We start from the raw sequence: 23,310 nt of genomic DNA, 5'->3' as shown, positions 1-23,310 counted from the left end.
ACCACAATCTAATCATTTAGTCACAACCAAAACGGAAGGCTGGTCGTCAACTCACACTAAGGAAAACAAGAAGAACGACTCATATATTGAACACATCAAAGAGGAACAAATCAGTGTGTGTTGCAGTCGAAAGGTCAATGGCATCACGGATTGCATTTGCTATGATTCGACAGCAGAACGTTGGCAGACTGTGGATGCGGAAGCGGGGAGATGTTGTCCAGCACTTGGACTGCCTCCTTCATGGAGGGCCGCCTCTGAGGTGCCATGGCACAGCAAGCGAACCCCAGCTTGATGCAGCACAGCAGAGCCTCCTCCTTGCCTTCCACCTCCCCTCTTATCGCCGCTTCGGCCATCCTCAGAAGCCTGTTCCTCTCCTCCACCACAAGCCCTGCGTTCCAGTGACAGAGCTCCACCTCCGAGAACACTCTTCCGGCGACCAGCTCCAGCAACACCATCCCGAACGAGTAAACGTCCCACTTGGCGCTGGGCTTCAGGTTCTTCAGGGACTCCGGCGCCTGATACGGCGGAGGTGCGAGTGCCGAGGAGGAGGAGCCGCTTGCGGCGGAAGGACTAGCTCCGGCGACCGAGGACAGATCTGGCAAGCTGATCGAAGAGTGCATCGACCGCTTACTCCCGAATTGCCGGGCCGACGCGCCCGCGCCCAACATTACCCTGTCCAGGCCGAAATCTCCGATCTTTGGCTCCATGTCTGAATCCAATAAAATGTTGCTCGGTTTGAGATTGCCATGCGAGCACTTCTTCTCGTGGATGTAGGCGAGCCCCCTCGCCACGCCTCTCGCTATTCTGAGTCGTGCCTCCCAGCTCAGATGCAACGGCGACGAGCCGAGCTTCTCTGTAAACACTCGGGCAAGTACACAGGACTCAATCCACTGATTCATGAAGCAAACTTCATCGTAGAAAAGAGACGGCAAAAGAAGACAGAGACGTACTGCTGAGAGAGATGTTGGCGAGGCAACCGTTGGGGGCATAGTCGTGGATGAGAAGCTTCTCGTCGGCGCCCCAGGAGAATCCCCGGAGTCGGAGGAGGTTCGGGTGGCGGAATTTGGCAAGGCTGCGGACCTGAGCACCAAAATCCTTTAACTTGCCGATGACGCTGCCCTCCCCAATGCGGCGGACGGCCAAGGCGGTGCCGTCGGCGAGCACCGCCTTGTAGACGATGCTGGACGCACTGGCGCCGAGTATATAAGCCGAGGCTTTGAGCAATGTCTCGATTTCCAGCTCTGTCTCGCCGTCGACCATGACAAGAGTAGCCCCCTGTAGCTTCTGCTGCGAGTGGGATCTACCGTCCTCACCGTCCTTTTCTCCCTTTGGCGCTTCTTCCACTTCTCCCTCCGTCTCGGAGGATCCCGAAGTCTCCGATGTCTCCTCGGTGTCACCTCCGTCGCCGCCGCCTTTCTTTCTCAAACAGCAAGACAACAGCCCTATGGTTTTGGATTCAGGGGATGCCGTTGTTGCTGTTGGCGGCGGCTCATTCTTCAGCCCTACGCCTCCAACTTCTTTCTGCTGCCGCTGCTCTTGCGTCTTCTTCTTCTTCTTCACATGGTATAGATACAAGAACACCACGAAAAGGATCCCAACGCCGGCCAAATCCCCGACCGTGATCGCGATCACAGCAAACGGCCGGAGGGTCCCTCGCCCTGCCGAGCTTTGCCCGCCACCGGCCGGCGAGGTCCCGTCCGTGTTCTTGGGTATCGCCGCGAAGGCTGGGGGAGACTTGCCCTTCTGCGGAGCCGCGATGGAAGAATTAGGATGGTCGGAGACGGTGGAGGGAATGGAGGGGATGGCGCACGGGTTTCTGAGCGGCCTCCCGCATAGACTCGGGTTCCCCACGAACGCCATCGGCTTCTCCGCGGCGAAAGCGCCGCCATGCGGGATCTCTCCGGTGAGATTGTTGAACGACAGATCCACCGTGGCGTTGGCCGGAATCGTCGCCCCCAGCTCCAGCGGGATTGCGCCGGTGAGGCGGTTGTATGACAGGTTCAAGTACCGGAGCCTCGGCCCACCGAGATCCGTCGGCAAGGAGCCATTGACGAGGTTGGAGCTGAGATCCAAGTACTGGAGCCGCAAGAACCCGCCGCCGCGAAGTTGTCCGTACAGGTAGTTATTGGCGAGGGACACAACTGTGAGGTTCGGCAGCCGAGAAAGGTTCGCCGGCAACCTGCCGATCAATGCGTTGTCGGAGAGGTTGAGCACCTGCAAACTTCTTCTCATGCGCCCGTCGAGCTCCGGGAGCTCTCCGGAGATGGCGTTGTTGGCCAGCGAGAGCACGCGAAGCTCGGAAGCGTTAAAGAGGGAGGGCGGGAGGGTGCCGTTGAGCATGTTGCCGGAGAGGTCGAGGTGGCGAAGGTGTTCGAGGAGGCCGAGCTCGGGGGGGACGGAGCCCAAGAGCCGAGAGTTGGGCAGGACCAAGCCGATCACTCTGGAAGCCGTGGGGACCTGAACATTGCCACCGCCTCCAGTATTAGCAGCAGGAGGAGGAGGAGTCCAGGTGATAGCGGCTGCGTCCGGGAAACCCATGCACACGACTCCATTCCACGAGCACGGCGTGGCGTCGTAGTAGTTCCAGTCGCGGAGCACGGCGAGGGGGTCGCTGAGGATGGAGGACTTGAACTTGAGCAGCAGCACTCCATCTTGGCCGAGGGCCAGCACTGGGCTTACCAGGACAAGAAACGTCAGCAGCGGAGGAAGAGATCTAGTAGCCTGCCATTTGCTCTGCAGCCTACTCCCTTGTGAGCTCATGTTGGTGATGCTTTGGAGCAACTCATGTCTCAGTGGCTGCTACAACAAGAAGAAGAAGAAGAGGGATGTGATGTGAACGAACCCCTGGAACATATGTCTGCAGGGGGAGGGTGGCCTCAAAAAACCTTGAACTATAAGCCAAGAGAGGAAGAAAAAAACTGGACTGGAGCTTCAGCTGGGAACAATGCATGTGACTCTGAGGTGAGATAGGTCATGGGGAAGAGAGCAAACAAAAGGAGGGGATTGGATTAGCCTGTTGGAAGCTATAAAATAAGACCACAGCTCATCGAGAGGGCATCCACTGCCTGAAGCAGCCTCAAAGCTTTAACCTGGAACCAAGTCACAGACACAGAAAGAATAGTCAAAACAACCTCCCTCCCAGGCAACACCGCAGGGAAAAAAGGAAAAGCCAGAGAGAGAGGGAGGGAAAGGGCTGTAGGGGAATCTTGCTGTCGGAAAGAAGACATGGGAGAGGGGATTGACCTGCGGGATATGGGCGGCAAATCTAGTGAGCCGATGAAGGTGGATCCAAGGAAAACAAGGACAAGAGGGAGGAGGAAGGATGTAATGTCTTCCGGTGTTCTGCCTCTCACTCTCCGCATGAGATCAGCGTTAACTGTGGAGGATTTGCTCACGTTCTCGAAGGACTAGTGTGCTTGTTGGGCCTCTTCCACTTCCTATGTCATCTCTTGCGGAAAGAGATCGAAGAGGGAGGGCTGAAGGGACCATGCATTTACTACGATGGTTAAGTGTTGGGAATCTTTATGGGAGAAGTAGCACCGTCTGGTGTTGGGTGCAGGGAAGGTAGGCTTAGCCTATGATGCTTAATTTGTATAGAGCTTTTGATGCATGAGATTATTATTCAATACAAAGGGACAGTGTTGGGAGGTGCCAATGGTTGGAGGCAGCACAACTTTTCATGGCCTTGCTGTTTGTGGCTGATGCATCCCGGCCTCAACTGTTGTAGGTTATAATGTCTCAGAGGGTTTACATTGATTTGTATGATCAATTGGAGGCAAGTGAATTTTGTCTTCCTACAATTGTAGATGGACTGAGGTTGTGACCTTTTCACCCTTCTTTCCCCCCAAAACAGGCAAATCTTTATGGGTTATATCTCCTTTGCAGAATCTGTGTAATAAAACCACTCTGCACATCTCTCTCTCTCTCTCTCTCTCCAATACATATGCCCTTTTGCCACCAAGATTTGGGTGACCAAGTTGATGCTATGATTGGGAAAATTCCATGTCTTTGGTTTGATGGCATTCCTGCGTCACTGTCATTGCATGCAACTCAATTTTGATCGAGGTTGGGACTTTCTGGAGTCTATTATTCTCCATAGATTTGGTTTGTCTTCTATAGACAATTATTACACCACTTTCCATTTCATTTTGGTGATAGCACAGCAATCCATCTCTCTCCTCCTCTTTCTCTTTCTTGTGTAGCAGGAAAGTGACACAGGAAAAGGACCTATTGAGCTATCGATCTGTAGGTAGTATTGGCACGTGAATGAACAGATTACTTCAACCGTCTTCTGGAAGAGAACATTCACTTCATCTGTAACTTCAGATCCCAACACTATTTGAGCTAAAACAGGGATGGAAGAAGAGAAAGTAACTAGGAGATGAAGAAGGAGGACTCCACACACTGATTCCAAGAACAGAGATCCTTGATTTGGTTTGCTGGATTCGATTGGTGAACGTGAAAACTTGACTCGACTGCACATAATAGTAAAGCTATTAAGAGATGTACCTGCAAATCTGCTATACACATCATGTGAAATGAATCCAGGCAAGTTAAATTGCCTTGTACTCGTAGTGCCTGTGCTACTTTTCACTTTTTAGCCTTTTGCATGTATCTATTCTCTGTTTGGCTCAATCAAGTTTGTATAACAGGGATGTTTCCAAGAGAGTAAGACAAGCAATCTTTTCGTTTCTGCTTTCCACCCATCTCGGGCACGAACAGCAACAACATCAAATCATTGTTCCCCGCCGCTAAGCATCTACCAAAGAAACTAGTTTGGGTTTACCAAGTGGCAAGTGGTAGATCAGATCTCACAAGCACTGTTAATTCTACATCATTTATCTCCAGATCGAAGAGGTATGTTTAATGTACTTACTTAATCGAGCATGAAAAAGAACCGCTCAGAAGGGGACAAGAATGGACACAGACTCCCCCACAGGGCTCGAACGCACTCGAGTCATTTACCTCATCGTCTTCCCAAACACACAGCCAAAAGTGACAGACTAGTGTCCTTCGGCTGCGTGAATCTACCGGATAGAGATACCACCAAGGCAAAACCTTCCGAAACTAAGGATAAAAGCCCCGTCCTCGACGGCTTTTTCCGGTCGGACTCTTCCGGCTTCGGCGCCCGATGCTGCTGCGGCTCTGCACTCGTTTGTCCTCCGACACAGCGTGAATGCAAGAGCCATGAGCTAAACAAAAGGAAGACGACTGGGGTTCTGGAACAAGTGGTTGCGATGAACCACTGAGAGGAGGAGAAGAAGTAGGGATGGGACTTCGTGGTTGCAATCCACTTGCAAACAAAACGCTATGACCCAAAGAGCCTTCATGGCTTCAAATAAAACTGAAGAGTAAGATAGGCACTTAATGCATTCCAAATTTCAAATTCAAAGACAAAAGTAAAAAAAAAATAATAATAGAAGCATATGAATCACCAAAAATTAGTATTAACTTTATCCGCAGGTACGCAGCTGAATCACCAAACAAGGAGAGAAACATAACTGTGAAATCATCTACCGTGAAGCCACCACTTGATTTGGAGGTGCACGAAGAAGAAATGAATTGCAAGACTAGCACCATTAATCTCCCAATCAGTAAGGTGGAGGATAAGAACCCGGGTAAGGCCCTGCAAAAAGAGTTCCAGGTAATTACATTGTGCTCAGGAATCTCCTCAATCGATGCTCCTCTTTTGAGACTTACCTGGTGGATAGTAAGGTTGTGCCGGCGACGGGGGGTACTGCTGCATGTAGGGCTGCGGCGGATAGGAAGGAGGAGGATACGATTGGGGTGCGTAGAATTGTTGCGGTAGTGGAGTTGGATATACACTAGTCTGATACGGTGCTGGCGCAGGTGGGGGATACGAAGCATATGAGGCAGCTCCAGGATAAGCTCCAGCTGTGTAAGGAGAAGCATAAGGAGGGGCATATGCCGCGATCACCGGCGGCGGCGACATGTAAGGTGGGGCGGACGGAGCACAATGTGCGGGGGGCTTGTGCTGCTCATCGATGCAACAAATGGAAGTTACTTGTGTTCTCTAGTGGGAATTTACAAGCAGTAATCGAACTGAACTTACTAATGCATTTTGGAAGTGCATGATGAGCTTCACCTCTCCTGCAAATCTGCAAAAACAATATGATGGGAAGCTCTGACCTACTTGAAAAGAAGAAAGCTCTAACCTAATAGCAGAGTAGCAAAAATTGAGAGAACAGTCTTTACTTGAAATTCTTGGTTTGGAGTGGCCAACAAGTGTCATCATAACCCTGGGAGAGGACCTTGTGCAATTGAACCCTGGGCACAAGAAGGATCGAGTTCCATGTTTCAGTATCTTGATTCGCAGAGATCATAGCCAATCTAGCTGAACTATGAGCCAGGTTGTAAATAGGGAAAACCAATTGATGTCATCGTCTAAATGGTGAAACCCTAATTTGACTAGCAAAGAACAATTGATCAGTTTGGTTCCTTTATTGCTAACCTTTGGTTGTATATTGGATTGGAGAAAGCAAAACCAAATAACATTTATATGGAAAACAAGCCAAATCTAAGCTGCCAAATATGGTATCCAATAGTTATAGTTTCTGCAATCAAGATTTGATTTAGATCCTCTTATGGGAGGGATTCAGATTCAGGATTGGAACTTGTGAGCCTTTATTAGATAGATTTGGATCTTAGCCTGGTGCAACTTAATAGCACTCCTTTGTTATAACTACTGATCCATTTTCACTTCGTCTCATTGTTAAAGGATGGTCCCAAAGTACAAAGCCCCCACCAATGCAATTGGGAAGAGACAATATACACAGTCTTATGTTGTTTTTATGTCTTAAGTCTTGATCGCATTGCACAAGAAAAAAAAAACAACCGTAACATTACCTAGGTCCTCATGCTTCATATAATTATCAGTATTACCTTAAATAAAGAATTCTAGAGTCAATGTTTCTAGCAATCGTCGCAAGTGATCAAGTGCTCTCTGTTCATTTAGACAAAAAGTTCAATCTAATTGGTTAATCAGCTCCTAGTCAACCAACACATGAATTATGCGGATAAATGACTGTGCTGTTCAATTAAGCATTATTGCTACTCAACAATAACACTAGTGCTCAGGCAGGCAACTTGTTGAAAGGCTTTGAGATGAATTTTCAGTTAACAATTAAAGTCAATTCTTGCATATTCTTTTGTCTTTTGTCAAAACCAATCCACCATCGGTCAAATCGGTAAAGGTTATACCTATGTGAAAACACCTTGACCTAGAGGAAGACACGCCCTATGTGAAAAAGATAACCGATGTCACAATTGACCGGGCCATTCCGGAGTTGCTAAAGAACATTTGCTGTGAAAAGAAAAAAACAAAAAGGAAACACCAACATCTATGGTTGATTGACCCAATCCTTCTAGAATCTCTTATCACAAAGTTTTCTTCAACTCTTATGTATGTACCACATGCATGCTTCAGAAATTTCAACTCCATTGCAAAACTTTGGTAGGCTAAAATCAAACAACTTTCTTGAATCAATACAGGGGATCAAGCCAAGAGCTCGTATCAACCAATTATAGCCTTCTACTTTCTTAGCATAGGATTTTACTTGATCTAACATATTTGATCTGAATCTAACAGGTCGACACACGAAAAAAAGGATTGCGAGATCAAATAGGATAAAAAATAAGAGGAGCAAGAAAGAATGGTGCACGGCACTGACCAAAACTTGAACTCAGGCAGGCGGCGAACGAAAGGGCGGAACTCGTCAGAGGAGCGGGTGGGAAGGGAGGGACCGGGGCCGGCGACGAGGTCCTGGATCTCGGGATCGACCTGTGGGGAGAGGAAGGCGATGAAGAGGTTGAGGACGTAGATGCCGAGGGCGTACGAGACGATATAGAAACCCTGGACAATCCAGACGCGAGCGGCGTAGACGAGAGCCAGCACGGCCAGCCCGGCCCACCTCCGAAGCACGTGCGGCGTGGCCTTGTCGAGCAGGTGCTGGTACCGCCGGGAGGCGGCGGCGCTCCACGCCGACAGCAGCGACGTCCCTCCACCTCGCCCGCTGTCGCCGCTCGAAGAATCCATCGTCGCGGCCGCCCGACTCTTTCGCCCGTATCGCTCGCCCACCGGAACTCTTTTCTTTTTTCTTTTCCTAACCCCTCCTTCGGTGGTATAAATAAATAACAGAAGCGAAGGAAGCTGATGTTTCGATGCCAGGTGTTCGATACTCCTATTATCGAGATATATATATATATATATACATATATATATGTATATATGTATATATACATATATATATGTATATGTATATGTTTATATATATACATATATATATACATATATATGTATATATATATATATATATATATATGTATATATATATATATATATATATAAAGAACTCTCTTTGGATAAGGCGGTAAAAACTAGAAGGAAGAAAACACCTCTCTGTGCCTAAAAATCCAACATTGGCTTTGTATACGTACAATTACGGCATACCTCTTGGGAAACACTACCCGTCAGCTGATTGAGAAGCATGATCTACCTTAAACACCATACATATGTATGATAGAGATGTTCATCAAGTCGCAGGAAATACTAGTCATAGTTGTAGAATCATCCCACAATGATCTCCGAGTGCCAAGTAAAGTCCTTAATATTTCTATCTCAGACCATATTAGCGACATGTTTACCCCATGGCCGTATCCTCACATCTAAGAGATAAAGATGAACCAAATAAGGAGCACACCATCACTGACAAAGGACCATCGACCAGCCCACGCGATAAAGCCAAATTATGAACATATTGCGTTTCGGAACATCTCATGCAGGTGAAACCTTATTTAAAATGTTTGACCAATCAATCTTGCACTCAAGAACCAAAATGAAAGTGGCAATATAGGATCTCCAAACATTCAATCCAAACATCTCCAGACTGAAACTATATATTCGGTCTAGCTCGTCTTTCATCTTTATTTTTTACTAGACGACATATGATTAGCTCAATCTAACAACTGCATGAAGTACTGCTTGCATATCAGCCCAATTTTAAAACAGGAATAACTCAAACTTTCAAAATCTTTTACAGGAGAATAAAGTTTGGAACACTTGAAATCGTTTCAATAAAAATGCAAACTCCAGAATAAACGACAGTAGGATCTCTGTAATCAACCTGCCTAGTAGCTTCGTCCCCAATATGTCCATTTCTTGGCTGGCTTTCCCGAGGCAAAGCATAGAGTTCCTGCACAAAGTTGTGAATGATAAATCTCATGTCGGGCATCATCATCAAAGACAACAAAAAAAGGACAATTGTATTCAGCTAATGGTACAAGGTAGATACTGTGATTGCTAAAACAGAGCAAGGTTTCATAGTCCAGATGTCTGTTCACAATGTACAACAAATGTTATAGATTAAAAATAAACTAAAAGAATGAGATGGCACAAGCTTACACACACACACTCAAAATCTAGTTTCTAAATCCACAATGTACAACCAATGTTAAAAGATTCTAATAAAGAACTCTTCTTTCATGAAGGAAAGCATGATCTGCAAGAGCTGGACAGTTGAAGTCATATAAGTGAATAAGTTCTAACAGATCTTTAATTCATTAGATGGACGAGCAACAGAGCTAAAAAGAATGATCAACAATCTAGATATGAGTCTCCCTTTATCCTCGAACATCAAAATTAATACTTATCCAGATTCACAAACCTCATCTCGTAGTACTTTTATATGATGGAGAAGGATCAACAATCTAGAATGATCAACTTAAACTGTAAGAGTCGGATACATTTTGACAGCAAGGAAATAATACAATGAGTCTTAGGACTGGTTTGTAACAATCATGAAATTCAATCAACCATAATCTTATTTCATTCATGGTATCTATATCTTGTTTTTGTACACCAGATGTTTCATGATAATGTCATTAATAATATTATATTTTGCATGATATGTGATTACATGGAAAATGATGATAGTGATACAAACTTTTTGGTGGCAGATGAGTCAATATTGATAGCATGATTCTCTTTAAGGATTAACAAGTAGTCAGAGGTGGTGGTAACCGGATGTTCTCTTGTGAGGATAAGAGTTTTTTTCTCAAACAAAAAGCCAAAACTATATTACTGAAGCAACCTAATACAAGTTCCACCTTGCTCCTTGGAGCACAAAAAACTATCCAACTCATTGGCCAAGAAGACAGCCCAAAAATGAAAGGATTTTGAAGACAGCTCAAAATGTGCTAACCAATCAGCACTCCTATTCCACTCAAAAATATGACAAAATTTGCAAGTTTTGAAACCTCCAAATTAAGCTCCAGATATTTCTGATCAGGTAAGAATATGATATGGCCACTCTCTATCAACTATGAGAAAGTGCATCAACTAGAAGTTCTAACTTATACACCAATGTTGGATGGTGAATGCATGGGTGATGTGGTGTTCTATAAGATGCGTGATCCATCCTAATGTATGTTATGACACTGTTGGATGTGCCTTTATAATAATATTGCATGCATGTGTGCTGGATGATTTACATATTTACCTATTGATGATCATGATAGGTAATCATGCATGTCGATTGATGAACAATGAACCATATATTGCTTTGCTATGATTCATGCATGATCCTTTACGACTGATATACTTCACATTAAATAATCATTTCTTTGGATTTTTTATTTTTTTGGGGTTTTTGTTCAGATTATTCCTGTTTTTCATATCATGACATGGTATGACAGGAAGGTCTTTTCAAGGTATGACTTTGTGCTTAATGTATAGTTAGATAGCTTGATCAATTTATGTACTAAACGAATGAGTACCTTCTGGAAGCCTTGGCTGATCAAATGGGGTGCATAGAGACTTTGCAGCTCCTAGTTCACCTTTTGTTCGAGCTTTTACATCCTTCTCAACTTCCTGTAGGCATAGAATACGAAACAAAATAAAACAGAAACTCTTCTTATTTTCTTTGTTAAAAATATAATAATTAAAAAGAAGCATATACATGTAACCATAAAATTAGAAACTTTCAAATCACAACTTGCCACCTTCCAGTCTTAACAAGTAATCTTTAAAGGCCTTAACCCTTATAATAATTATCATCCAGAAACATGTAATTTAACATCACTAAAACACAATATTGACAAAAGTACCATCATTGAGGGCAAAAAACAGATGATAACAGCTACTAAAACAGTATAGTGGCTACATCAGCAAAAAAAGGAGGTTTACATAGTGAATACAAATGAATATATTTCGTTGCCTTTTACTTCCGTATGCATTTGGTCACTTATGTCCCACAACAGCACCATTGGCCATCATCATATTTGCACAACTACACAACTGATATAATGACCATGAATGACATACAACATGTGAAATATCATCCAATGAACTTAATGATAAGGATGTACCTCTTCATCGCACCAGGGAGCAAGGATCATTTTTTTGTCATTAAGAGCAGCTATGAACTCATCCCAGGTATTGACAATCTTTATGCATGCATCTCTCTTCTGTTTTGCTGCATTAAACAAGCATTCCTGGATACTTGAGAGTATCTCTTTCACTTTTTCCACCAGATTGCCCATTGGTATGTCTGATTTTGCACCATTGTCACGCCTAACAACCCGCACCTGTAAGTTGTATATAAGATTTCTATCCCATCATATAAGAAACAAAAAGGACATGCATACGATAAAATGCTAAACAAGATACGAGAAACACTCAAGCAAACTAGCTTAAGTTCTCATAAGCAAACCATATGCAGCTCAAATGTACGCTTGCAAAAAAAAAGTGAACTGCTAGTGCCTTTCAGTAGCAAAATGCAACCAGCTATATTTGCGCAGCTCATAAAATAGAATTGTAACCATGACAATGTAACAAGACATGACATGTATTATGCTAGCGAAAATAGGATGTCAAAGAACAACTCCCTGGGTTCGAGTATATGCTGATTCGATACCACAATGCAGTTGCATGCTTTACAAGTTTAAGTCTTCTCTAATAAAGGAGATGCTTAGGCTGAGAAGTCTCTTGTTGAGCCATGCAGTTGGAAAGCCAATTATTTAATATTATAACCATGCCTTGTTAAACATGTTTAGGCTGGCACAGAACACACCATGCTGCCACTGTTTCAAACCTTAAGCAGAACAAAATATCTCAATCTAATGGTTGGATTCCTGATTTTTTTAATTATTGAATTCCAATAAACAAGTTATCCTTGCCAGTCCTATGGTAGTCCACACATGGATTTCTGATAAACAAATATATCAAAATCTAGCTTTTACCTTCATACAACTCCAACAGTAACTATGTATATTGGCACCGTACTTTAAACAGTAACTTTGTCTAGCTTTTACAATCATATGGACAATGATTGTCTATTGACCATGATGTTAGGTACAGAAATCTAATCGGTAATACAAGATGTTTTCCACAATAATGGCACCAAAGTGATAAAAGGTATCGAACAACATAATGCTCCGTTTTGAATCTCTAGAAAAGGACAACTTTCCTGGCACCATTTTAGATAATCCAACAAATTCCAGAAGATGAAAAGAACAGTTATCCTGAGAGCAATCATCCATGACAACCACATCAACCAAGATTAGGATGAAGACACTAATCATGCTAAGCAGCAACTGTCTAATATAAAGATGAAGATACCCAACAGCCTTGCGTCGGCTCTGACCATCAATTCCAGATACAATCAGACTGTTGAGGATTGGATCCATACAGTAATTGGAGAAGATATTGATTGTAAAATTAAAATTATTGCTGCATCAAAACATAAAAACAAAACAATAACAAAGACACATAAAGGCAGAAATATTAGTTCCATGTGACTTTCCCTATGACCCATTGCATAGGGTGGAAGCACTAGCAAATGATATCCACAAGGAAGAACTTTGGTGCTTGAATGAATTTGCAATTGAAGTGAACAAAAGGAAATCTTGATCAGTAAAGTCATACTGATTGACCCAGATATTTCAACTCCTTGTTTACCTGGTTATTTGCCAAATCCTTGGGTCCAATTTCAATTCTCAAAGGAACACCTTTCATTTCCCAGTGTGAATACTTCCAGCCAGGAGAGTAGTTATCTCTTAAATCTGCTTCAGCTCTAAAGCCTGCTTCACGGAGTGCCTGAACTGTTGATGAGCAGGCACTAAAGATTGCATCAGTATTTGCATCCTTGAAAGGGACAGGGATGACGATCACTTGGACTGATGCCACTTTAGGTGGTAATACTAAGCCTTTATCATCTCCATGAACCATCACCATAACACCAATCTGCAGAAAAGCTAAAGATCAGATAACTCACATTTGCTTCCTAACTATGTTACATATTATCAGAAATTATTCCACTAGGAAACTATTAAATGGAGTTGGTGCTAATCAAGCTTAATCATGCCCTCATCATTAATGCATACACACATTAAAGAGACAAACCAAGTTTTAAATAATATCAACATAATTAAATGAACAACCATTGGTTAGCCATGGACACCTATCCATTAGAGATGCAATTCGAACAGGCAAAAAACATAATTAAATAAACTTAATAAGCTTTAATTTGTATGATGCTTTCAGTTGTTTGGTGCTTTGTTATTTTGACATTTCCTGAGTGAATTTTAGAGGAAGCATGTACTAGTTTCACAACGACAAAACTAAACAATATTTAGCACTCCATGTTCAGCAATCTGAATCACAGACCAGTGGCAATTCGGGATGTAGAGGTACCAGAACACCAGAGTGACTACCCTGAATCATGTTTTGAGGAACACTATTTTTTCTTGTCAAGAAAATTATATTCCATACAATGATCATAGACTGTTTCCAACTGAATCAAACAGCGAACAACGGTCTTCTATACAATTTCAGATAAATCAAATTCTATTCAAGGATGATTCTACTATCTCAAAGAGCTCCAAAGGAAAGTGTAAAAAAGTTAGCTGTCACTCGAAGATAAAATATCCTAATGCCATAACAGCTGTTATAAAATTACATATCCCAAAACAGTGAATGCATCTAAAGAATGTCCTAAAATATGTTTTATCATCAGCATAACAACAAATCCTTTAATTAATGGCAGCACAAAAAATTACCGTGCGAGTGCTGTATGCCCAAGAATTCTGCCAGACCATAGCTTTTTCACCTTTATCATTCTCAAAATTTATCTGGAACATCTTTGCAAAATTTTGTCCAAGGCAATGGGAGGTAGCACCTTGTATTCCACGACCTGTGTTAGGAATAAAAGCCTGGCAAACAGGAGGGTAATTTTCAAACACTAGAAAAAACAAACCAATGCATCATAGTAGATAATAGATATAATGATTTACTGCAAAATCAGCTACATATGATGCAGCAAAAGATTCTTCAATTGAACTAAATTAAGTACCTCAACACTTGTGGTATAGTAACCACCAGCAAACTTTTCTAGCTCACTTTTTCTACCCTTAACAACAGGAATTGCAAGGAACTCTTCATATATTTTCCTGTATAGTTCCAAGATTTCAAGAACCTGAAATGACAATATGAAGCATTTAAAAAAAAACTGGCTTAGCAACAAGCTGATCACATTTGAATATTGCATTTACCACATGTAAAGTCACTTTCCATAAAAGTTCATCTTTTGCAGAGATCAAAGTGCAAGGATCATCCAAATAGCAGTAGCATCACAAATCCGTTTTCCAAAAGAACACCAAGAACCCAGTTCTCATAGAATGCTTTCAGATAATGAGTACATAATAAATTTTAAAAAAGACATATATATCTTCTCAAATATAAATAAAAATCCTGACAGCTACCTGAATACTCTAGTGACATGCAGAATAGGTTAAATTCTCCAAAATCAAGATCCAAACTATCACTAAGCCAGTACCAACCTTATGACCAATGCAACCAAAAAATGACCAAAACCATGAAGAGAAAGACTATATAACTTTAGTAGCATCTATATTGGGATTAATATTTCCAAGTGTCTGTGCTTCATAGCTTACTATTTATGTTGGATGCCATCCAATCAACTTTAGTGGAGTTTACTATTTAATTATCATCTACAGACACTTTGAAATTCATAAAATAAGTACATCAATATCAGCTATCCAAAAATAATTTCTGGGTGAGCAACTTCATTGTTTATTCTGACCAGCTAGTTTTTGAATAAGAATCTAATAAAAACTTTCCAAAACTAGAATTCTCAAGTACCTCTTGATCTGCTTCAGCTTGTGTTGCAAAAGCTGTGTGCCCTTCTTGCCAAAGAAACTCCCGACTCCTGCAGATAAGAAAAAAAATAAGACAGAAGTCCAACAAGAACATGTATTTTAAAATTTTGGATGAAAGAAACAAATCAGAAAATATGCATGCAATTAACTGATAAGTAATGAGTATATGACTTCTTCTCACATCAGTTAAGAAAAAAGAAACAAGATCAACAGAACAGCAACAAACACAGACAACAAAGATAAGCAGCTTTATGTAACACGCTTCACCATACCATGTTATCGAGATAACATAGATAATCCAATTTCATGCATAAACCCACCATTTGCTTCTGTATTCTCCAGTTTTCAAGTTAATAGTTGAAGGAAAAAAAGGAGGAAAATATAGTAGAAGGAAAAGACATCCACAAAGTATCTGAAGAGAAAAATGCAAGTTGTTGAGAACTAGAGATAACAAGCCTCACATTAATCTTACTGTCAAACCAAAACAACTGCAACAAAAATTAGCTAATTTGTGATTAATCTTATAATAGAAAAATAATATAGCAGCTAATTTGTGGGCAATCCTATAGTCAAACACTGTGGCAATAAGCATTAAAAAAAGCCAACTTCGATACCCTACAAGAAAGTACTTGTTAACACAATAAAAACTATCAAACTAAAGCCATTGCCCTTGGCAGTTCTAATCATCCCAAAAAAGACACCATAAAAACAAAACTGCAGCAGAATCATGCTAATGAAATTTTAGTAAACAATGATCCAATAGAAGGAAAATAATCCACAAATCTATTTTTCAACATTCATAAATAAAATGTCAGAGGAACCTGATAAAGGGAGTAGGATGGCTAAACTCCCATCTAACGACATTGCACCATTGGTTAAGCTTCAATGGCAAGTCACGATGCCCCCTAATCCATTTAGAAAAATATGGGTACATGACAGTTTCACTTGTGGGACGAATTGCAATAGGAACTTCCAACTCGGACTGACCAGACTTAGTAACCCAAGCAACCTTCAAGAAGTAAGCCAAAGGACACATTATTGTATGCGACATTGAAAACTTGCACACTAATAAACTTACGAATTAGAATTGAAAAGAGCAACTACTACTGAGCAGTAAATGAGAATTCAAGAATAGCAGCAACTACAACAGTTTTTATAACATTAACTAAATCATCTCTAGAATTTTGTCATCAACTGTCTGGAGTACAACTTTGAAACCAAATCTGAACTACATGTGTCAAGAAAGAATTGCTCATCTCTGCATGAAAGGAAAATTCAGCAGAATCTAGTTCACCTTAACAAAACTCAAATCTCACCTCAGGAGCAAAGCCCTCGATATGATCCTTCTCCCTCTGTAGGACACTCTCAGTAACAAATAGAGGAAAATACGCATTCTTGATATTCATCTTTTTTATTTCAGCATCAAAGAATGTCTGCATGTACAAAAAGTTCAGCAATCAACAGATGGTCCAGAGGAAATCCCAAGAGATAAGAAACAAGGCAATGTAATCTTAAACATCAAGATAGTTAAAAACTTCACATAACTTATAAATCATCGACATACATGGGACCCAAAAATATCAAAAGCAGCACTGATGTTTCTATTATTTGAAACCACAATTGGAGGGTTTGATTAAAGAACCAGGTTGTTAACAAAATATGGAAACACACAGCAATCTCTTCTGACATGAATCTAAATCCATTACTTGTAAAACTTCCCAAATTGTCATCGTCCATGGTCTTAGGATGTAGCAGCCAGATATGTCGTAGTACTCGATCATTTCACTATTAACAACAACCTGAAAAAGGAATGCAAAATTAATGCTTTAACGTCAACAGAATGAGAACCACCGGTAACTTGATCGTGCGCACCTCGGAGTACCATTCACCAAAGTTCTCATTTTTCTTGTAGGTCAAACCAAGTCCAGTTTCTTTCTTCACTTCCTTCTTCCTCGCTGATAAGAAGATTACAATTGACACCTGTGACACCTTATGCAAGAATGAACGAAAGCATTTTAAACATCATTTACGGCAGTAATACGTACCACCTTTGGCGTTGGCATTAGCGGTCGCCATGAATCTGGACAAGTAGCTACTCGACTTAGTGACCCCTGAAAAGAAGAACAATTGTTCATAACAATTCGGAATGGCATCCAAATGGAAAAGGAACACAAAAGTAAGCGTCTCAGTGGTGCAGGAAGGAGAACCGAGAGAGACCGCTTCGAAGCGGTCCGCTACGCGCAAGATAGAGAGCCGAGAGCAGCGCCTTCCCAAATCGCTCCACCTCGCCCGCGACTGCGACCAGACAACCCTAATTCCCAATCAAAGGCGGCTACCAAATACATCCTGCAACAGAATGGACGAAGTAAATGGGCCGGGCTCATCTGATCGGGCTCATGAGTCGGTGACATGCACCCATCACTTAAATTGTTTACGCGAGGTTTGGATCCAACTAGACAAACAAATCTACCGAATCTAATTCTTAAAGTCGACATCACCAAATGCTACCTGTTCTTGTGAGACGGTCCACACTATTCAAACCGATTGAGCTCTCCTGATCATTTCCATCGAATCTCACCACGAACGAAGATCGATGGGCCAAATCGAAGCCGAGAGATCCGTCGATCGAGAAACCTCGGAAAGTGACCTAACTTAACATGATCCCGATCCGGTGCAACATGACGTGAAAATTGTATTTAAAATCCTTTTGGGTGTGGAGAAACGTCGTAGATCGACGGTCGAATGTAAACAACAGATGTGCGTATCGAATCGACTACCTGCTTGCTGAGATTTGAGATGCGCTGCAAGTTCATTATTGTTTGCTACATAACTACTCTACCACGTGGATGTATCGGACTCTCTCACACCTTCCTGTTTGATGATTGGATTCTAGTTGGGACCCGCATAGTCTAGCATTGGAAACCTTGGGTGAGTCTCGAATTGAGTTTTCTTATTATTAATTTTCATTTACGTTCTTTAATTCGTTGGATACAATTTTTAGCCTTTCTTTTCTTAAATTAGCCAACTTTTATAATTGTTGACCTTTGGTCAACGGGGACCCACAACACCCACTTTTCCTATGCCGCGATGGGAGCTTCTATCTCACTCTGCTCAACACACTGCTGTTGGCATCGTTCATGCCAACTGAAGTTTTTGAAGCTTATGATCTGTTGTTATCCTCAGAAGAAAGGTGATACCTTAAACTTCAAGCATACTACACATGATGATTCTCTGCTGCGCTGGGGAGGCCTCAGAAAGAGCTACAAGAGCATCATGACCTTAACCTTGAATATTGGTAGTGTCCTCACCCTGACATCTGATCTCGATCTCTTAGTTCCTCCTCTGATTGCCTATAAATCCATTAGGCTAGCACTACTTCAATGGAGCACAGAACCATGGACTGGCACTCATGGCTATCCAAATCGTGCCTCGAGCCATCCCTTGTTTACGACTATGGGCTTCTGTTCATGAACAACGAGCTCGAGGAGGACGATATAGCACACTTCGACCACGACTTCCTACAGAGCATGGGCGTCTCCATCGCAAAGCACCGGCTGGAGATCCTCAAACTCGCTAAGAACAGTAGGAGGGCGTCTCCTCTTCCCGTCGCCAAGCTTGCCACGGTCATCAGGAAGTCCAAGACTCGCCTCGCGAAGTACATCCGCACCTTGGCTCGTTCTGACGGTCCGGCGATCTTGGTCGTGCCGAAGACTGCGTGCGGCGACTGCTGGAGAGGGGCCACGTCGAGGAGGAAGACGAAGCTGGTGATCCTGAAGCAGGGCAGGCTGATGATCACTGATCGCGGCATGAGAATCGCAGATCTGCCTTCTCGATCTCACAGCGGTACCCCGATGGGCCGCAGTCGTCGTGAGAACAGCAATGCTGCTGCTGCTGATGGGTGCTGGGAGACTGCAGATGGAGCCACGAGGTGGGATTCTATGTTCCAAAACTTGAAGCCCACATAAGGCTTCAAGTGTTTTTTAGCTGGAAGTGTCATAGACGTGTGCCGTGATGCACACGCAGTCAAAAGTGTGAGTGAGTGTTTTGGTATGGATGATGGAGTTCGAGCCGCATTCGAACTCATCCTTTTCGGACCTTGAGACTTGAGAGTAACTGTGTCTTCTTCCCCATCGCAGAGTCGTTGCTTAACACGTCAAGCAACAGCAAATTCTTTCTTCCCCTGTCTTCCTATAGATGATATGTTAACATCATGAAGCAGGGCAAGGTTGCAATCATGTCTTCAAAATATATATCGTCAATAGTCAACACAGCCACAAAGACACAAATTGAAGTAAGGTTGCAAGATGACATCCTAATTGCCTTTCTTTATTCAACAAAACCCATAAAAGAAGAACAGAGGAGAAGGACATGCCAACAGCCATGGCATATAATTCGGGGTGTGCTTGATGAAATCATGCTTCTGAAAGAATGAAGAGGTAGGTGCAAAGTGGAATGATTGCTCAAGCTTTCTAAAATGAATCATCTCCATTCATGCACATGGACTCTAAGATAGACATGGACAAGGACGCATTAGACGAGAAGATAAGTATCTAACTCCAAGCAGAAACATCGTTCACCCCTATTCATGTCACGCAAAAGGACAGCAGTGACCAATTAGCTTGCCTGAGTCTTCTGTGAGGCAAAGCAACCCATTGTTAAGAACTACAACTGTTTGGCTATTAAATGAAAGCTTAAGCAAGAGGTTTTGGATGCTTTAGACTATGATGATTAGGTGGGTTCTTAGGTGGTACATCAATTCATTGATTAAGATCCTCATGCCTTCTCAAGATTACTGTCCTTTTCAACAAGAGAATCTCTTTTACAATGTGTTGTAGTTATATCAAAAGAGAGAAGCCAATCTCTTCCAAAGCAGTGTGAATATGTTTCCATGTCTCTGAATCCATCCAAATGGAAATCTCAGTAGCTCCTCCACTTCACCCATTTCATGCAAGTCTAAGGTTGTAAGGATGTGAAGAATCTTCTCTTCCGAAGCTGAGAAGACAAAGCAACATATGTTGAGTAGTTATTGGTGGCAGCGAGTTATAGTAAGAGGAGTTCCGAGATCTGTGATCGCTCTCATTTTCTCTTCACTGCTCCTTCTGCCGCCACTGGCCCAAAGCAAACTCTGACAAGTACCTGGTAGAATCTATGCATAGGCTGCTCGGTGCATTCCCCGAGACACCGCCGGGGGTCAACGGAAGCAGGCCGCACGTCGTCATGAACGGCGGCGGCAATGCCGGTTACGACGCCGGCATGGTTATCGTCATCGTGGCACTCCTCTGCGCTCTAATACTCGTGCTCGGGCTGAACTCCATGGTGCGGTGCGCGCTCCGGTGCGGGCGGCGGCTGGCCTTGGAGACCCCCGATCAGGCCGCTGCGAGGCTCGCTGCGACCGGGCTCAACAAGCAGTCGCTCCGCCGCCTCCCAGAGGCGGTGTACGGCTTGGGAGCTGACATCCCGGCCACCGATTGCCCGATATGCCTGGAGGAGTTCGCCGACGGCGAGAAGGTCCGGGTGCTGCCCATGTGCCGCCATGTGTTCCACGTCGAGTGCATCGACAAGTGGCTTGCTTCGCACTCTTCCTGCCCAACTTGCCGGCGGTTGTTGCTCGATCATGGCACCGGAAATGGAGCCGAGGAGGAGAACCGATCCCGCCGGTCGGCTCGTGCAGTGGTGGTGGTGGATATGGTGGGCTAACGCCGGCCTAAAGCAGGCCCTTGGTTCGCTGATCTATGGAGTCCCAGTCCAATTTGTTCATGTAAACTATTTCTGATAATTATTTTATATATTTTGGGTTATAAATTTTTAGGTTAAATAGATATAATTTAAAATGATAAAATTTAAATTAATTTATTATGATTCGATATGATGGGATAAATGATCAGATAATTAATTTGTTGAGTCTGATTCACTGAGTTAAAATGGTTAAATTAATAATAATAATAATAATAAACACCGATGAAGCAGTCAATAGTCATTTCAGTAGATCTCTCCGTGAACTCGTAAAGTCGTGTTGGGCGATCTCCACGTCAACCCTGACCTTCCGAAGCATAAAAGCGCGACGTGTCGACACCACACTCTTCTCTCCGCCCTTTATAACCCTCACGTCCATCGCATTACTCTCACCTCATTCCCATTTGGACTAGCAGGGAAGAAAGGCTGAAGAGGAATAAGCCCTTGGAAATGGCGGTCGCTGTGGGAGACCGGGCGGTGGTGGCCCTTCTGACGCTACTGCTGCTCTTCTCGGTGCCGGCGAGCGGATACCAAGAAAGAGGAACAGAGAGAGAAGAGGCAGAGAAAGTTAGAGAGTGCGGAGAAGACGCTACTGGTCGAGGTCGCTTCATACTGGGGAGGACGAGGAGGGTTGTGAGGACTGAGGCCGGCCAAGTTAGGGTCGTGTCCGGTGATCGGTGGAAGGGTCATCCAAGCACCATGCACATCGGTTTCCTGCGCCTGGAGCCCAACAGCCTCTTCCTTCCCCAATACGTCGATGCCAATCTCGTCCAATTCGTACGTGAAGGTAAGCCTCTCTCTGCAGTCATGAACTGGTAATACGTTTAGTCGTGGAATGATTTTGTGATCATGTATATGAAGGTGAGGTGGAGGCTGGGTGGATTCACAAGGACGAGTTGGTGCAGAGAAAGCTCAAGAGAGGGGACATCAACGTGATCCCTGCCGGATCACCCTTCTACATCGCGAACACTAACTCGGAGAGGTCACACATGGTTTGTGGCATCGACACTTCCCAGAGTTTGACATACAATTCGCAACAAGTGAGTGGCCTTCTATTCTTGTTCTGATACCATGGATCCAAGAGTTTCATGCTTGGTTGATGTCTACTTGGCAGTCGTTCTTCATCGGCGGTGGAACAAATCCAACCTCAGTGCTTGCTGGATTCGATGTCAACACACTCGCAAATGCATTCAACGTAACACAATTCATTTGTACATGATATAAGATTCAATTTTAGACGAGTCGAATCTCTTCAAATTACATTTGAGTTCTTGGATCCTCACAGATCACCTCTGATCAACTGCGTCCAATGATGCGGAGACAAAGTGGTGGTCCGATCGTTCACTTCAGTGGTCAGCAAGAGGAAGAGTTGGATCCCAACAACGATGACGAGGAGGCAGCCACCACATGGACACGGAAGAACCTCCTCGACTATTTATTTGGCAGGAGTGGTCGCGAGAAAGCAAGATCGACTGAATCCCACCACGCCCCGTACGCGTTCAACCTTTACAACAACGAGCCGAGCTTTCAGAATAGCTATGGATGGAGTACCGCCATTGACGAGCATGACTATTCCCTTCTCAGTAGCTGCGGCGTTGGCGTCTATCTGGTCAACCTCACTGCGGTCAGTAGTCGCACTTGTTAATCTGTGAAAACTTGAACTACGGAAGTTGGACAGATTGTTTCCTTTAGTCAACTGCGATCGAATTTATGTGATCTATTGCAGGGATCGATGATGGCGCCACACTTCAACCCAGTGGCCACCGAGTACGGCGTCATACTGAGCGGCTCCGGTAGCATCGAGGTGGTCTACCCGAATGGTTCGACCGCAATGAACGCCGAGGTGTCGGAGGGCGACGTGTTCTGGATCCCGCGCTACCACCCTTTCTGCCAGGTCGCGTCCCGCGGAGGGCCGATGGAGTTCTTTGGCTTCACAACATCCTCCAAGAGAAATCATCCGCAGTTCCTCGCCGGTGCGAGCTCAGTGCTTCGGAGCATGAGTGGGCCGGAGCTGGCAACAGCCTTCGGGGTGAGTGAGGAGCAGCTGGGGAGGCTTGTCAAGGCCCAGAGGGAGTCCGTTATACTTCCTGCTTCGAACAACTGGGACGGCGGCCGAGAGACCGCGGACGAAAGGAAGAAGGAGAAGATGGTGGAGGAGTTGCTGGTGATCAAGAGAGGCTTCCTTGCATGAGCTCTTGATTCACTATTGGCTTTCTGAATTCATAAGATTTCTATTGTCTTTTTGCTTGTAATCGTCTCTTTTGGTTTCTTCATAAGTAGAGACAGTTCTTTTCCTCATTGATATTCTTAATTGGCTTACTTTTCTCAAGAATCAAAGTAGCACAAGGAAGAAGATGATACCATGATAGACATATATGATTA

At 43.6% G+C, this 23,310-nt stretch overlaps 6 protein-coding genes across 7 annotated transcripts; 3 read left to right on the top strand and 3 right to left on the bottom strand.

Moving 5' to 3' along the window:
- Positions 1–61: 61 nt before the first annotated feature.
- Positions 62–3,084, bottom strand: LOC135609759 (probable LRR receptor-like serine/threonine-protein kinase At4g37250). Its single transcript, XM_065103367.1, has 2 exons — positions 951–3,084; positions 62–853 (listed from the first exon to the last, which is right to left on the bottom strand). Exons 1-2 carry the CDS (start codon positions 2,758–2,760, stop codon positions 144–146), a joined length of 2,520 nt encoding a protein of 839 aa, XP_064959439.1. The 5' UTR covers positions 2,761–3,084; the 3' UTR covers positions 62–143.
- Positions 3,085–5,345: 2,261 nt separating this feature from the next.
- Positions 5,346–8,134, bottom strand: LOC135609762 (actin cytoskeleton-regulatory complex protein PAN1-like). Its single transcript, XM_065103370.1, has 5 exons — positions 7,692–8,134; positions 6,217–6,288; positions 6,074–6,119; positions 5,701–5,995; positions 5,346–5,626 (listed from the first exon to the last, which is right to left on the bottom strand). Exons 1-5 carry the CDS (start codon positions 8,054–8,056, stop codon positions 5,592–5,594), a joined length of 813 nt encoding a protein of 270 aa, XP_064959442.1. The 5' UTR covers positions 8,057–8,134; the 3' UTR covers positions 5,346–5,591.
- A 751-nt stretch (positions 8,135–8,885) lies between these two features.
- On the bottom strand, positions 8,886–17,557 carry LOC103981006 (proline--tRNA ligase, cytoplasmic). 2 transcript variants are annotated; one of them, XM_065103364.1, is made up of 13 exons: positions 17,413–17,557; positions 17,241–17,306; positions 17,068–17,150; positions 16,902–16,994; positions 16,512–16,628; positions 16,017–16,204; positions 15,179–15,245; positions 14,370–14,492; positions 14,077–14,229; positions 12,977–13,261; positions 11,386–11,604; positions 10,795–10,888; positions 8,886–9,212 (listed from the first exon to the last, which is right to left on the bottom strand). In XM_065103364.1, the coding sequence occupies exons 2-13, from the start codon at positions 17,269–17,271 to the stop codon at positions 9,148–9,150; spliced, it is 1,518 nt and encodes a 505-aa protein (XP_064959436.1). In that variant the 5' UTR covers positions 17,272–17,306; positions 17,413–17,557; the 3' UTR covers positions 8,886–9,147. The 2 variants fall into 2 exon arrangements, with proteins under 2 accessions (XP_064959436.1, XP_064959437.1); XM_065103365.1 differs by having other exon boundaries at positions 17,403–17,551.
- A 772-nt stretch (positions 17,558–18,329) lies between these two features.
- On the top strand, positions 18,330–19,461 carry LOC135608965 (uncharacterized). The gene is made up of 2 exons (XM_065102050.1): positions 18,330–18,490; positions 18,561–19,461. The coding sequence occupies exon 2, from the start codon at positions 18,576–18,578 to the stop codon at positions 19,158–19,160; it is 585 nt and encodes a 194-aa protein (XP_064958122.1). The 5' UTR covers positions 18,330–18,490; positions 18,561–18,575; the 3' UTR covers positions 19,161–19,461.
- Positions 19,462–20,265: 804 nt separating this feature from the next.
- On the top strand, positions 20,266–20,986 carry LOC135611393 (RING-H2 finger protein ATL74-like; the record flags this gene model as incomplete). The annotated part of the gene is made up of 1 exon (XM_065107143.1): positions 20,266–20,986. A coding segment is annotated over one exon (627 nt), but the record flags the coding sequence as incomplete, so codon positions are not given.
- Positions 20,987–21,332: 346 nt separating this feature from the next.
- On the top strand, positions 21,333–23,226 carry LOC135609758 (vicilin-like seed storage protein At2g28490). The gene is made up of 5 exons (XM_065103366.1): positions 21,333–21,715; positions 21,790–21,968; positions 22,043–22,123; positions 22,214–22,552; positions 22,655–23,226. Exons 1-5 carry the CDS (start codon positions 21,379–21,381, stop codon positions 23,117–23,119), a joined length of 1,401 nt encoding a protein of 466 aa, XP_064959438.1. The 5' UTR covers positions 21,333–21,378; the 3' UTR covers positions 23,120–23,226.
- Positions 23,227–23,310: the final 84 nt, after the last annotated feature.

This window comes from Musa acuminata, chromosome BXJ2-4 (genome assembly GCF_036884655.1).
Source record: "Musa acuminata AAA Group cultivar baxijiao chromosome BXJ2-4, Cavendish_Baxijiao_AAA, whole genome shotgun sequence".
In the NCBI taxonomy this organism is placed as follows: domain Eukaryota; kingdom Viridiplantae; phylum Streptophyta; class Magnoliopsida; order Zingiberales; family Musaceae; genus Musa; species Musa acuminata.
The sequence above is the reverse complement of the archived record's forward strand: the minus strand, read 5'-3'. Positions and strand labels throughout refer to the sequence as shown.

Bases quoted from the DNA above. Each gene is read 5' to 3' on its own strand.
- LOC135609758 (XM_065103366.1), top strand. From the start codon at position 21,379: ATGGCGGTCGCTGTGGGAGACCGGGCGGTGGTGGCCCTTCTGACGCTA. The intron at 21,716-21,789 runs GTAAGCCTCTCT...ATGTATATGAAG, and splicing joins CGTCCAATTCGTACGTGAAG to GTGAGGTGGAGGCTGGGTGG. The intron at 21,969-22,042 runs GTGAGTGGCCTT...TCTACTTGGCAG, and splicing joins TGACATACAATTCGCAACAA to TCGTTCTTCATCGGCGGTGG.
- LOC103981006 (XM_065103364.1), bottom strand. From the start codon at position 17,271: ATGGCGACCGCTAATGCCAACGCCAAAGGTG. The intron at 16,205-16,511 runs GTGAGATTTGAG...TACTTCTTGAAG, and splicing joins TCGAGGGCTTTGCTCCTGAG to GTTGCTTGGGTTACTAAGTC. The intron at 14,230-14,369 runs GTACTTAATTTA...CCTGTTTGCCAG, and splicing joins ACTATACCACAAGTGTTGAG to GCTTTTATTCCTAACACAGG.
- LOC135608965 (XM_065102050.1), top strand. From the start codon at position 18,576: ATGGAGCACAGAACCATGGACTGGCACTCATGGCTATCCAAATCGTGC.
- LOC135609762 (XM_065103370.1), bottom strand. From the start codon at position 8,056: ATGGATTCTTCGAGCGGCGACAGCGGGCGAGGTGGAGGGACGTCGCTG. The intron at 6,289-7,691 runs GTCAGTGCCGTG...TCTTGTGCCCAG, and splicing joins CTGCCTGAGTTCAAGTTTTG to GGTTCAATTGCACAAGGTCC. The intron at 5,627-5,700 runs GTAAGTCTCAAA...CTCTTTTTGCAG, and splicing joins ACAACCTTACTATCCACCAG to GGCCTTACCCGGGTTCTTAT.
- LOC135609759 (XM_065103367.1), bottom strand. From the start codon at position 2,760: ATGAGCTCACAAGGGAGTAGGCTGCAGAGCAAATGGCAGGCTACTAGA. The intron at 854-950 runs GTACGTCTCTGT...GAGTGTTTACAG, and splicing joins CGCCAACATCTCTCTCAGCA to AGAAGCTCGGCTCGTCGCCG.